A 14,023-nucleotide genomic window follows, 5' to 3' on the forward strand; every position below is an offset into this window, starting at 1 on the left:
GCCAGAGGCAAATTCTTCTGTACTACAACTTTATCAAGAAGTGCAAACCCAGGAAAGCAGGAGCAGTGACAGAAGGAAGCCAGGAAGGGAAGACAGAAGCACCAATGTGAGGTATATTTGGAAGCTAGCTGCCAGTAAGTACAAACTGCTTCATCTCCCAGACCTGTCCCCTAGGAGGCCATATAAACTGAGTCTCTAAGGACACTCCAACAAGAGATGGGAGGGAGAAGAATGTATCTACTTATTCCTTTCTCCAATTGTCAAAGGATCACTTGACAGGGATTGAGGTCTGGTGCCCATCTGCAGTGCACATGGGTGGGCACTGGAAGAATCCCATGGCCTCCGACATCTCAGCATTGAGATGCCCCAGGGCAGTTGGTGAGTAGATGTGTGGCTGTGTAACAGATGAGGGGTTGCCTGTGGGTTCATGAGGTTGGTCTGAATCTCATCTGTGGCCAGGCCTAGGACTAAAGGGCCTGGAGAGGAGCAAAGGCAAGAGGATCTGAGAGGCTAATTAAGTGTGTCTGATTCACCATCTGAAGTAACTCAGTAATGATGACCTTATCCTCATGTGGAACCACATATCATGCCGAGAAAATCTTCCTGAGGAGTGTGAAGCATGCCCACAGTAGCTTTCAAATTAAAATCAACTTTCCATTGTGAAAATCTGGTACATAAACTAAAATCAAAGAAAACTGAGTGGATAGAGGTATTTTTCTCCCATAACGTCTGATCTCGGTGAAAACGGGTCTCTCAGGAACTGGAGAAGTACTAGAAGGATGAAATGAAGGAAAATAAACTAAGAGAAGCAAGTCCAAATTAGTTAAAATCAGGAAACCTTGTTATTATCAGTGAGATAAAGGAAAGGGGTTCTCTGGTTCACTCAAAAGGTATTCTATAAAAATTTTTTAGTTCTTTTATTTTTACGTGTCAACTTCTATGAAGCACTAACTATAAGTATATACAGATTTTCATGTATTTTTATGAATATTCATTAAAGAAGCAGAGGGAACTATCTCAAGGAACCAGGATGCTCGAAACCTTTATAGGCGCTACCCTTGGAAGAGAGGCAACAGGAACAAAAGGAACGTGTTCATCTGTTGAAGAATATGAGCAGCAGGAAGAATACAGGCCTATACAGACATTGTTTAAACAAGGAGACAGGAAATGTGCATGACTTCAGTTTCTTTATAGTCATCACCTCTGTATTTTTTTTTAAATCTGGATACTGTGGAATGCATTATAAGTAGGTATTGATGAAAAGGTCGATGACACTTTTTCTACAATCATGCAGTATTATTTCAAAAGGAATTACTTTAAAAAAAAATACTTGAAGTGCTAATATACCTTAAGAAACATTCCCATTTAAATTCTGCACCCTATGAAGAAATTCAATTATTGAGTTGTCCCACATATGCAAAAAATGATCTAAAGGTTTTTAAATTAATATATTACATAAATATACTGTTAAAATACATAAAAGGGTTATATAGAAGACTAAACAATGAATACAATAATGAAGACAGTGCAACCTTGGTTTTAAACAACAAATACATTTCAATTTCTAATAGAACAGCTCTTTAAACTGCTACAGAAACCACAGTCTATGTAATGAGATCACTGAACATGGTCTTGAAGATCAAGTGCTTGGTTATAGTCAGCCATAGCTTCCTCAATCACACCTAGTTTACCACGAACTTCTGCTCTAAGATTATATACTAGAGCATCATTAGGCTTCAAAGACAGAGCTGTAAAAGAAAAAAATTTCAAGATATGTTTTTATGCTATAACACCCCCAAATAGTCTCATTTTTAAAAAATAAAAATTTTACAATATAAAACTTTAATACTACTTATTTGAAAACATTTTTCTTCATATCTATCTAATCATTTAGTTAAATTTAAAATATCGAATCTTCCTAAGAAATTAACTTGGGGAACACCGCACATCTTTCTTTGAAAGGCTGACAATGTTTGTATATAGCTTCCCTAATAATTTTCTATATCTTCACTTACCAATGCTGTAAGTTATTACATAAAGGAGCCCATATTAATTACATTAAATATATAATGTAGAAAAACATTAATTCTAGTGTAAGTTATCTAGACAAATAGACTTGATGGTTTTATACTTTTGTTATTTAAAAACAAACACATCAACCACTGTAAACTTACACAAACATTACAAAAAATATATACCTTTACTTAGGTCTTCCTCAGCGAGTTCATATTGCTTTAAACAACAGTAGAGCTGTGCTCTGTTAAAATATACTGCAGCCCAAAAGGGACAGTTTTCAACTACATTTGCAAAATCTTCTCTTGCTTCTTCATACTTCTTTAATATTGTATTTGCGATAGCTCGATTCATCATAGCACATTTATTTTCTGGATCAAATTTTAAAGCCTTTGAGAAGTAGTCACTGGCCTATAAAATATGAAGATTATCATTTGAATATCTTTTAATTGGCAGTTATACAGCAATTAGAAGTACTTTCATTCTTAATTTAAAATTCAGACTAGTGGTATATATCAAGAGGGTAGTGGAAGCACTTTACGTTAGATATGGATGATAAGGATGTGAATTTTATGTAGAGAATGTAAAAAAATAATAAAACTGACCAACAGTTGGTCTGCTTTTTGTTATCGCCATGTGTAGGCAAATCTAGACAATGTCAGTGGACCAGTGCCGGGGTCTTGATCAACAACGAAGTGGAAATTTTAAAAAAACTGGTTCTTTACCACAAAAGCTTGAGATGCTGATTAGAAACACTACCACTCAAGACAGGAATCTCTTCTCTTAACTCTATGATGGATGAAATTTGGCTCCTACTTTAAAACTTACCCTAAAGGAAAAGTCAATTTTCACAATTGAGCTTGTTCTCTCTGATTACTTACCACTCTATTTTCCACCAATAACCACAATCTGACTTCTACCTACCTTCCCCTCGTCTATGAGTTCTGCTCTTGTTGAAGATGTCTTCAGCACAATGGACATTTTCTAGTTCTTTTCTTCTGTGACATTTCTGCGGCATGAACATTCTTGATCTGTCCTTTCTTCTTAAACTTCTCTCTGTCTTTGAGACAGGGTGTCTCTTTGGTTTTTCTCCTACCTCTCTGATCATCTATTAGTATCCTTCAATGATCTATTTTTCTCTTTTTCCCAGGGATTTGTCCTCAGTTCACTTTCATTGTGGGTGAAATGAAACACTGATAGCATGGTGGCCAGGTGCCCAGACCATGGAGCCAGACTTCCAGGTTCAAACCCTGGCTCTACCACTTGTTATCTCTATGTCTTTGGGTGAGCAACTAAAGGTCTTTTTTTCCTCACCTTTTCTCATTTGTAAAATGGAGATAACAAATAGAGCACTACTGCCAGTGCTGCTGTAAGGATTAAGTGAGCTAACAGTAAAGTACTGAGAATGATATGCAAAATCTAGTAAGGACTCAATTGTTATTAGCATATTATTTTTTCCCAGTGTCTACAAATGAAGATACATCATAGCCCTCGGGCAATCCTCCATGAACTTGGCTGCTTATGCCTTTTGAGAGGCAATTAGATCAAGATTCTGTAACCCATCTCATCCCAGGAAGCTGCAGTTAAGTGCAGTTTAAGCATCTGTTAAGATGGCAGCAGAATTGACACCCTTCTGTGAAGAGCTCAAAAAGAATTTACTCCTAAACAGTAGTCTGGACTCAGAATCATCAGAAATGAGGCAAAAGAACAATTCCAAGACTCCGAGCAGGGCCAAGACTTCCTTGAGAAAGCAATTTAGGCTTCATTTTAATTCACCAATGAATGACTGATAAAAGTGACACAATTGTACATCATAACGGCATGACCTCAATCAGATAGAAGCAAACGTCTACCTCACCTAAAATAATAAACCTTAGTAAAATACAATAGTATATCTAACTTTGAAAAATGTAACTTTCTTCGATAGCTTTCAAATAAATTACTTATACATGAAAGCCTATAATTTATTGAGGTTACTTGAAGTACAGGAGTATTAACTATGAAGCAATTAAAGGCCAAAGACACTAACCACAATGGGTGGCCTTAATGTTTTAACAATTAGTCTAATGCCCTCACGTTTGTAATTAATTAGAAAGCAGATACAATTATGTTTTAGTAAGTCACCTGCAGTTCATGATGCATACAAGTAGTTCATCCAAATGTGGTTTAAAATCATTAAGTCACTAACAAATGATAAAAGAAGCTAGAACACATACATGTTTTAACCCACTAGAGATTATTTAATCTGTTGAGAGACATTTTCTCCTGACCCTAAATCTTCTTTCCAGTACAGTCAGAAGCAAAGATGAAGAGAAGCAGAGAATATAAGAATATTCTCCACAAAGAGGCTTAGAACACACTAAAATAGCTGAATAACTACTTTCAAAGTCTGTTTATCTCTGGAGGGAGTGTGCACTGTGAAGCCCAAGCATCCAGTATATCAAGACAGAGGACAGAATATACTTTAGATGAAATATTTGCCCAGCTAATGTGTCCCCAGTTCTGAAGAAATAGAGACATACTAAAAAAAAAAAAAAAACCCACATATTAGATCTAACCAAATAGTTTCATACATGATACCCAGAGAGTTATTAAAGACAAATACATTTAAAATGTTAGTGTCTCCTTCTCATGTGGATCTTAATCTTTAAGGAAACAGAAAATTGTCCCTGGCACTATATTGTCTTCATTTCACTAACTCTACAATGCAGAGAGACATTGCTAGGCCCCAGCCAGAGAGTGGTCTGAGCTTGATGAAGTTTAAGGTAATTGACCCTGGTTTGTCAGCCTGGGGAAACATTAGCCTTCCAGCTGTCCACGGAAGTCTGAGCTTCGACAATCTCATTCATGCCTTATAGAATTATACCTTCAAAAATTCTCTGTCCCAGCATCAAGCTTCACCACTGATGTCAACCAGGCTCATCACAGGGGTCAGCAAGTTGTTCAGGGTATGACCTAACTTGGGAAAGAACAGCTAAACCAAGACTATGGCAGAAGACACAGAATGGAAGGAACGTGTTTGAGAAAAAAATAAGAAACAAAACTGACAGGATTAGATGAAGGAGGTGAGGAAAAGAAAGTTATGGTTGATGCTGATGTTTCTACTCAACTGACTTTATATAAGATGACATCTTGAATTGAGAGAGGATTTATACGAAGAAGCACTGGACTAGGGGCAGAGGATACAGAAATTTATTATTTTTTAGCTCTAATGCACTTGTAAAATGTCCAGTTTTAGCCACAGGTGATAAATATTGGTTAGGAGCTCAGAAGAAAGGTGGAGGCTGACCTTCAATATAAGCCGTGGGTATAGACAGGCTTTCTGAGTGAGGAAATATAGGGAGAAGAAGAAAGAGTGTGATTCCTGGCCCTACAGAGCATACGGTCTAATTGGAGTGAGGAGGAACGAGATCAATAAACAGAAACAATTGTGATGTGACACCAAATAGTACTGAATATGTATAGAAAGAATTGTATACAAAGCAGTATAGAGTTAAGATCTCACTTTAAATTCATAACTACAAATCTCAAATGAGAACTTAATGTTGTTTGGTAGGTAATCCTACTACATTTCCGTAATGTGCTCACCTTACTACTCTAAAACAACATTTCACATTTTCTCTTTTCTCCTCAAAACTCCTAGCTACCCTGTTCCCCTTTTTAACTGTCCACCCTTACTCTTACCTAATAATGGATACTTGTATTCTATGGAGAAAATATAATCAATAGGAATGCTTACTATCAAAATCTACCAAACTACATTCAACTGTGCCCCAAATCTCCACCTTCCCTCATGACATAATGCATCCTGTCTCCTGCTCCATTCAAAAGCCACCCCTGCAACTTTCAAACTCTAACTCCAGTAAATTCTCAAAGATTCTGATCTTAATTATCTCTGCCACATTCTTGCATCAACAATTTCTCCCTCTCTACTAGATTCTTCTCATTAACATAGGAACATGAATCAATAGCCCTCATCTTAGAAAACAAAAATGAAACAAACACAAAAAAACATATTTTATCTCACTCTAGCTAGCACCCCATTTCACTACTCCTCTTCACAGAACCAGTTGAACTGTCTCTAATTCTTCACCTTGCATTTTCTTCACAACCCTCTCGACTCAAGCTTCTGCCTCCTCTGCTATTCCAACAATGTTCTTGCCAAAGTCATGAATGACTTCTTCCATCTTCCTCTTCCTTGACATCTCAGCAGCATTTGACATGGAGCACATTTCTCTTCTTAAAGCACTTCATTCTTGAGGTAATATCATATACTCCTGCTTTTCTTCTTATCATCCTGGCTGGATGCTCCCTTCTCAGATTACTTTCTGGCATCTCTTCTCTGTTTCACTTCTAAATATTTGTCCTTGAACCCCTTCTCTCCACCTATACTATTTACCCAGGTAATCTTCTATAGTCTCACCAATATTCTAATACGGATATAATAATGCATATATGGGACCGTATTAGGCATTTATCACTACAAATATTTTCTTATATATTTTCTATTTCTTCCCCCAATAAAATATAAGCGACATCATAAAACAATCCTTCCTTATCTTGTTCAGCTCTGTATCTTTGGGATGTTTATAAAAGTTCAGCACATGGCAGGTACGTCGCAAATGTGTGGAGACTGAAAGAATTAAGAGCTAGGTGGAAACAGGAAATATCTGCTGAATTTTTCCAGCAAAATACAGACACAAACCATAGCCTCTTTGTACATAAAGGTGACCTAAAGATCATTTTATTAAAGAGTATGGTGACGGTATTGGGTGGTGAAGAAAAATAGAGAGATGACAGTTCTCAAAAAATGCAAGCAATAAAAACAACCTTTTAAAAAACCGTGTACATTGTTTTAAAAGGGTTGTGAAAAGTACAGAGGAACACAGAGCTTGTGGGAGAATCCCTCCCAAACCAGGCTAGGCTAGAGAGGTCATAGTGTAAAGTCCTTTGCTATAGCATCAGAGGGAGCCCAACTTGAACAGTTATCATGGTCCATACTCCTGTTTGCCACAAGAATCTCTGCTATTAGACCAGGAAAATAATTTATTTCATTCAAATATGAGCAACATAAAAGTAATGTGCCTACCTTTCATCCTTGTAAAAACAAGGATGAAAAATAACTTAATTTTTGGAAATATAAAAACTCACCAGACAAAGAGTATTGCTACAATCTAGGTAAAAATTATAACATAACATTTCAAAATGAACTAGGAAAGAATTGTTAAAGACGCAATTGCATTTAAGAAAAAAAAATTAAAAGAAGCCTGAACTGTAAGGTCCACATGTGGATAAATAGATCCCTCAGAAAACATGGTAGAGATTTAAAACAGAGATTTGAAGAAGACAATGAAAATGAAAAAGAAATTAAAAGATTAAGAAATGAGAAAAAATAATTGACATATAGAAGTCAAAGGACATCCAATATATATATACACATCTCAAATATATATATAGACACATCTATATATATATAATGGATATTCTCAATGAAACAGAAAAAAAAATTTCCCACTGAATTCAACAAAACTTTTCTGATATCTACATATTGAAAACATACACTGTGTACTTGATAACTCCAACCCCAATGGTCATGTCTAAGATATGCCTTGGTAAACTTTTTACTTAAAAAAAAAAAAATCTTTGGTTATTCTAACAAAAAGAAGTCACAAAAAAAAAAAACAAAAATCAGGTTCACATCAGGCTTCTTGTCATGAACATATAGACAACAACAAAAAACAGTGTAACAACACAAGACACTCAAGAAAGAAGTGGGTCAGGAATTTTAAACGCAGACATGACTCCTTAAGATATAAAGGCTACAGGCAAACAGCTATGAACATGAAAAAATCGAGAAATATTGTTTTCATGAGCCCTTTCTCAGGACTCTACTAAAGGACTAATTTCAGACAACCAAGAAATAGTTGGTTGGGGGAAAGACTTTGGCAAAAAGCCTGGTGATGAGAATCGAACATATTTAACTGAAAAACTAAAACTAAAATTCGAAATAAGAGTAACAAAATAGTATGCAAATATTAAATCCTTTGGCAGTGAGAGGACCATGAAACTCACAGCAAAATGGGAGAACAGAAACGGTAGAAAGAAAGCTGACATAATAAGGTCGGCATATTTAAGAATATAAATATAAACACTTTTTAAAAGAGAATATTATTAACTTAAATTAAATAACAGATGAAAGACAGGAGTAAGGGAGGAAGAGATTAAAGGGTAATTTTATTGTTCATAGTAAAGAAACTAAAGAAATAAGAAACGAAGGGTATAAAAGTATGCTTATGAAGGTCATCACTAGAGCAAAACTGTAAAGCTTCCTAAATATCAGAAAAACTGAAAAAAAAATTAAATAGGCCCCCAAACAAAATACTTTTAAAATACCTGAAAACAAAAAAATATGACATAAAAATAACAAAACTAAGGCCAAATATACTGATCATGCCAAAATGTAAATGGGCTTGACTCGCCTATTAAAAAAATATTTTCAAATTGGCTTCTAAAGCAAAATCCAACGCTATGCTATATAAAAGAGACGTCTAAAACAAAGGATTCTAAATGTTGAAAATAAAAGGAAGAACAAAGGAACACCAAGTAAAAGAAAACCAAATGAAATCAGAGGTCACAATCTTTATATCAGATAAAGTAGAATTTATTCTAAAGAGCCTTAAAAGAAACAAAGAAAATCATTTATAATGCTAAAGGCTACAATTTGTAATGCATATGTAATATATACAAATATCTATACATGAATTAACGCAGTAACAATTCTCATAAAGCAGAAATGACAAGAAATATAAAGAAAACCATATAGGACCACACCAATGATGGAATACTTAAGTATCCTTGGACTTTCCCAGTCCAAGATAAACCAAATAAAAAAAAAAAAAAATAGATATTGACTAATTAAAAATATAATTAATAAGGTAGACCTTATACATGTACTTCAACTCTATATCCTGATAATAGAATCTCTTCTTTGAAAAGGCCCCTGGAATATTTTTAATTGGCATATATTAGACCACATTAAAACTCAATAAATACCCAAATTAGAATATATAAAAGCCCTTCCACCTGGGCAATTTAAATGCCTATTAATTTAATCTTGAGTCAAAGAAAAAATAAAAGTATAGGTGCAAGATTTGGGGAAAATAAAAACTAAACTATCAAAGGCCAAAAGTACTGCTAAAAGCAGTACTTGAGGAAAGAGCATAACCTTAATAATTTATCACAATAGAAAGTAAAAGATGACAATAAATGAATTTACCTTCTGACTCAAAAAGATAGACAAATAATAAGATAAATTGAAGGAAAATAGAACGAAAGAGTAAATACAGACTTTAAAAATTAGAGTTTGAATCATGTAAATGCACGACAGTTCAAATAAAATAAATTCAAAATATAAAAAATATCATCTAATAACCCAACGCTTTTATTTCATATATTATTATGAGTTGAGGTCCAAAGAGATTAAGATATCATAAAACCAGAACTAACATTCAGATATTCTTTCTCTCAGTAAGTGACTGAAATCTAAAAGAGGTAGAAATTGAGTTAGATAATCACATCATAAAAGAGGGTCTTAAAGGAAGTCTAAGATTTGGCTGAATGGAGGCAAAGAGCAGAGGATTCCAGGCTGGCAGCTAGCCACGATAAATAGCAAGGCATTTGTTGATACTTGGATAAGTCCAAAACAATACTTACTGGACAAATGTTGAATGGTTGTTATTAATGAGGAGAATAAATTCATAGAGTTTAAACATTTAAAAAATAATTATAAACATTCTTATGAAATAGAACTTTTTTTAAAACTAGCTAATGAATGATTAGCCTGGAATATAAGGATCATATGTTGAAACTATATATAGCAAAGAAAGCATTTAGTGTTAAAAAGAAAAGGAAATTCACATTACCTGGGAAAACTGTCTGTGGTGAAGGTAGATATTTCCCGCATTAAAGTAAGCCAGTGAATATGTGGGGTTTAAAGAAACTGCTGCTTGATAGTCTTTCATTGCATTCTGTTGCTGACCCATAAACTCATGAATCACACCACGATTTGTTAAGAACTCCGCTGTAGTATTGATCTGCAATATAATAGTATGAGTATTTAACATCTGGGAATAGTATTTATCTCCAATTTCATGTCTGCAAAAACGAACAAGTTAAGAAATCTACTTGTGGGAAACTAGTAATTTTATAGTTCAGGTAAAACCCCATTAGATCAAATAATGAGAAAGGACTGGGTATGAAATTGGTTCAATGTTAACACTTTGTTGTTGATTTGGTTGTAATAAAAAAAATAATTTTAAAGCTTTACTCAGTTCCTTTCCAAAGAACAGACAGAGGCAAAAAGTGTTTCTGTTTAGCTCTGTTAAAGCTGGAGAGGAAATTAAATAGTTAATATGTTTATTTGTCCTGAGCAGTAGCAATTATCTTTCAGCTCTTTCCTTTTTTTATTAATCTCAAAGATTATAATATCTACTTGAATCTATAGATCCAAAATATAGGAAAAAAAGGAGATTCTCTGTTACTGTACACAAAATCTGAGAATTTTATTTGCCATTTCACTACAGATGAATCTGGGAGTTTACTTTGTTCTTTCTTTAGTTTCTTCAAACCCAGAACATTATTTCAGTTTTTGCATTTATTTTTTATTACAAAATAATTTTGATGTCCCACGAAAATATAAATTACATTTGCTGTTTGGAATCAACATTTATCAGGAATTTAGTTTTCGAATTTTAAATGCATTTAGGGTATAAACTTGGTAAGCCATAACAACGCTTTACTCTAGGAATCTCCTGGAACAACGACATCAAAAATATAAATACTGTGTTCTCTACAAGTCATTTTAAAAAGGTAACAGAGAACTTTTAACTTGACCCTATTCATTGATGATATTAATTTATGTTAATGATAATATAATCTAAGTGGATTTTTACCTTTATGGCAGTATTAATATCCTGCATTGCAGCAAAATTATCACTCATCTGAAGACAGACAACAGCTCTTCCTTCATAGGCTAGATAGCTCTTTGGATCAACTTCTATGGCAATGGTAAAGTGGTGCCAAGCTTTCTGGAATTTTTCTTGGGCCTAAAATAATTTTCCATTTACATTAAGTAGGAAATTACCCATGAAATGACAAATGTTTATGATTCCAACTTAATCAAATAAAACCTTTAGTAAGGGCATATTTATATTGTGCTAAATCTAAGATTTTTAAAAAGGAAATAGGCTACATTATGATTGTATCCAATTAACTAATTACTGATTATTTATGCTGAAATTTTAATCAAAATAAATCCAATTGTCCCAGTCATCTTTTATACCAATCTTAGACAACATACCCCATGTGAAACACCAAAGCTTTAAACAATCACCACAAAATTTACACTGAGCTCTGCACACATAGGCAGGGACTGTATTTATTTGCTTATCATTGAATCTCCAGTTATACATAATATACATAATAAAATAAATATGTGTTGAGTAAATAAACACACAAACTACTGGCATAAAACCTCTTTTGATAAATTGTACCAGCATCTGAAATTTCTGGATCCCTATACATATTCTGTGGAAAATGCATGCAAACATACCAAGCACCAACTGGAAAATAAGAAAAAAGGTCAAGAGAGGGGCACTGTTTATAGAATGATGTCAGAGTATTTCCTGGAGAATACTCTGGCAACTAAATACCTCATCACAGGAAAGCAGTGAATTGATAAATTCAGCATGGTCCAGGGCCTTTCCTTTATTTATTCTCATGGACTCAAAAACCCAACTAGTCAGAATCTCAGCAGCTGACTCACATTAACCCAACTGAGCCCAGTGACACTTGCATAAAACTAATAAGAAATATAATTAATAAAGTAACTAGACACTGTTTTTCTACCAGTAAATCTTCTCCCTCTGGGCAAATTATACGGAATTCAATATCATCATCATCATAAGTTTGTTTGATAAACAAAGAATCAGGCAAATTGAGGTTAGGTTATTAGAATATTAAGCTGCAAAAGACCTCACGGTAGGATTATATCTGTCTCTGTTCCTGACATCTGTTTTGTTCAGTTCTATACTCTTAGTGCTAGGCATGTAGTAGGGGAATCTGTAAATATTTGTTGAAAAAATGGTCACTCTTTCCCCTGAACAGGATTTGGATGGGCCTCTCTAACTCTCCTTTTTCAGCTCTTCCTTTTCTGATTCAGTTCCTCCTCATGCCAGTTGCTATATACCAAGTGAAATCTTCATAAAACACAAATCTGATGTCACTGCCCTGGTTAGCGATAGTCACATTTTCAACTGGCTTGTAAGGCCTTCACTTCCAGTCATTATTCAATTCTCTAGTCTCATCTCACATCATTCTCCCTTGTCCATAACATTTCATCTTCTGGGCCCTCTGTCTCTTTCTCTGTCTAGAACACTGCATCCTAGCCCCGACTCCTACCCCTGACTAATTACTAGTCTTTCAAACCTCACTTTGAATGTTAATTTCTCAAAAAGCCCTCCCTTACCCCTCAAACACAGCTAGGTTCTCCTTTTATAAATTGTCCCCAAACTTATCCTTTTCCTTTCTTATGCATATAATTAATTTATAATTAATTATTCATGTGATTGCTTCATGCTCATCCCTCCACTAAGTAGTAAACTCTACAAGAAAAACCAAGTATAATTTGTTCGTTGCTGTATCTCTAGGCCTAGATCAGTTCCTGTCCCAAACTAGGTGCTCAGTAAATGCCTGGTGGATACAGTGAGAACACATTTCATTGGATTACAGTCAGCTCTAGCTGCTTTGGGAGTCATCTTGTCCCTTTAAATTGATTTTGCAAATTTTTACTGTGATCCAATAATGACTAACTCTATGGTTAAATCTCAGAAGGCAATCTTATTTCCCTTATTAATAAGTTCTTGGGTATACCTCACTATAACCACCAAACCCAACAACCACCTCCAATATTATTACAGATCAGCCAAACTCACTTATTTTTAAATGAAAAAAAAAATCAACTGTAATGGCAGATTATTAAGAGGAATTTCTTAAATTTGTAATAATTTGAACATATTTTTGCCCATTATTCAAATTTTTTAATATTAAAAGAGATAAAAAATGTTAGATTATTCAGTTCCTTTCTACGGAAAATATAACACTTTCAGTACCTTAGTCCAAGGATGTCACTACATTTTTTTACTAGTGCAAACAGCTTAGTGAATGCATGGGCCAGTGCAGAGTTTCCCCAAGAGGACTTGGAAACTTGCTTGGCAACATAGAGTAGCACTCTTCCATCTTGCTGAAAGGACAAATGCTTGATATCTTGCCTTCCCACTATGTTCTAATTCACTGACATTTGGAAGATGACCTGAAGTCAGAAGTCCCTGTATAATGGTTGTCTGACGTACTGCATGGCTGGAGTCCACTTCAAAATTTTCATACATTGTTTATTCCCTTTAGCTTTTCACTAATTCAATAGGACAAAACCTATGGAGCTTGGGTATGAGCTAGTAAAACATATGTTAGCCAGGTTCTTATATGTGATACTCATGAAGCAATTTTAAAAGTTGTCTATAAGTGTGGGGGGGAGATAGAAAGGGGTACAGGCATAAAAGACACTCAAGTTCAAAAGATCCTCATCTCACTAGCACATCAGGCCCCTGGATGCTCTCCTCAGGCAGGCTCCCTGAAACTAGTTAAACTCCTGTTTCCCACTGCAACTCTGGACACTTACAGTAAGAGAAAGGTAAAATGTTCCTAACCAAAGAAATAGCATGTATCCCCATCACTAGTAAAGGGCAAAATATATTCTTTCTCTTGTCTAAAAGGTACTTTCATGGCCTAAAATGTTCTTATATAATTACCTGCAGATTATAGCCTAAACTAATTCTTGCTTTTATATATGTTGGATCAAAATGCAACGCTCTCAGAAAGTCCTTCTGTGCTTGCTTGGTGGCTTCATCGTGACCATATTCCATGTAAGAATTTCCCCGTCCAACGTAAGCATCCA

At 34.7% G+C, this 14,023-nt stretch overlaps 1 protein-coding gene across 1 annotated transcript in view; it reads right to left on the minus strand.

The window, feature by feature from the left end:
- Positions 1 to 1,617: 1,617 nt before the first annotated feature.
- Positions 1,618 to 14,023, minus strand: part of TTC6 (tetratricopeptide repeat domain 6) — a 197,734-nt gene continuing 185,328 nt past the window's right edge. Inside the window, exons 30-33 of the mRNA XM_023521640.1 lie at positions 10,965 to 11,117; positions 9,936 to 10,106; positions 2,199 to 2,424; positions 1,618 to 1,748 (exon numbers count right to left, since the gene is read on the minus strand). Coding sequence (XP_023377408.1) covers positions 1,618 to 1,748; positions 2,199 to 2,424; positions 9,936 to 10,106; positions 10,965 to 11,117 — 681 coding nt within the window. The remainder of the gene's footprint in view (positions 1,749 to 2,198; positions 2,425 to 9,935; positions 10,107 to 10,964; positions 11,118 to 14,023) is intronic.

The sequence above is a fragment of the Pteropus vampyrus genome, unplaced genomic scaffold (assembly GCF_000151845.1).
Source record: "Pteropus vampyrus isolate Shadow unplaced genomic scaffold, Pvam_2.0 Scaffold10, whole genome shotgun sequence".
In the NCBI taxonomy this organism is placed as follows: domain Eukaryota; kingdom Metazoa; phylum Chordata; class Mammalia; order Chiroptera; family Pteropodidae; genus Pteropus; species Pteropus vampyrus.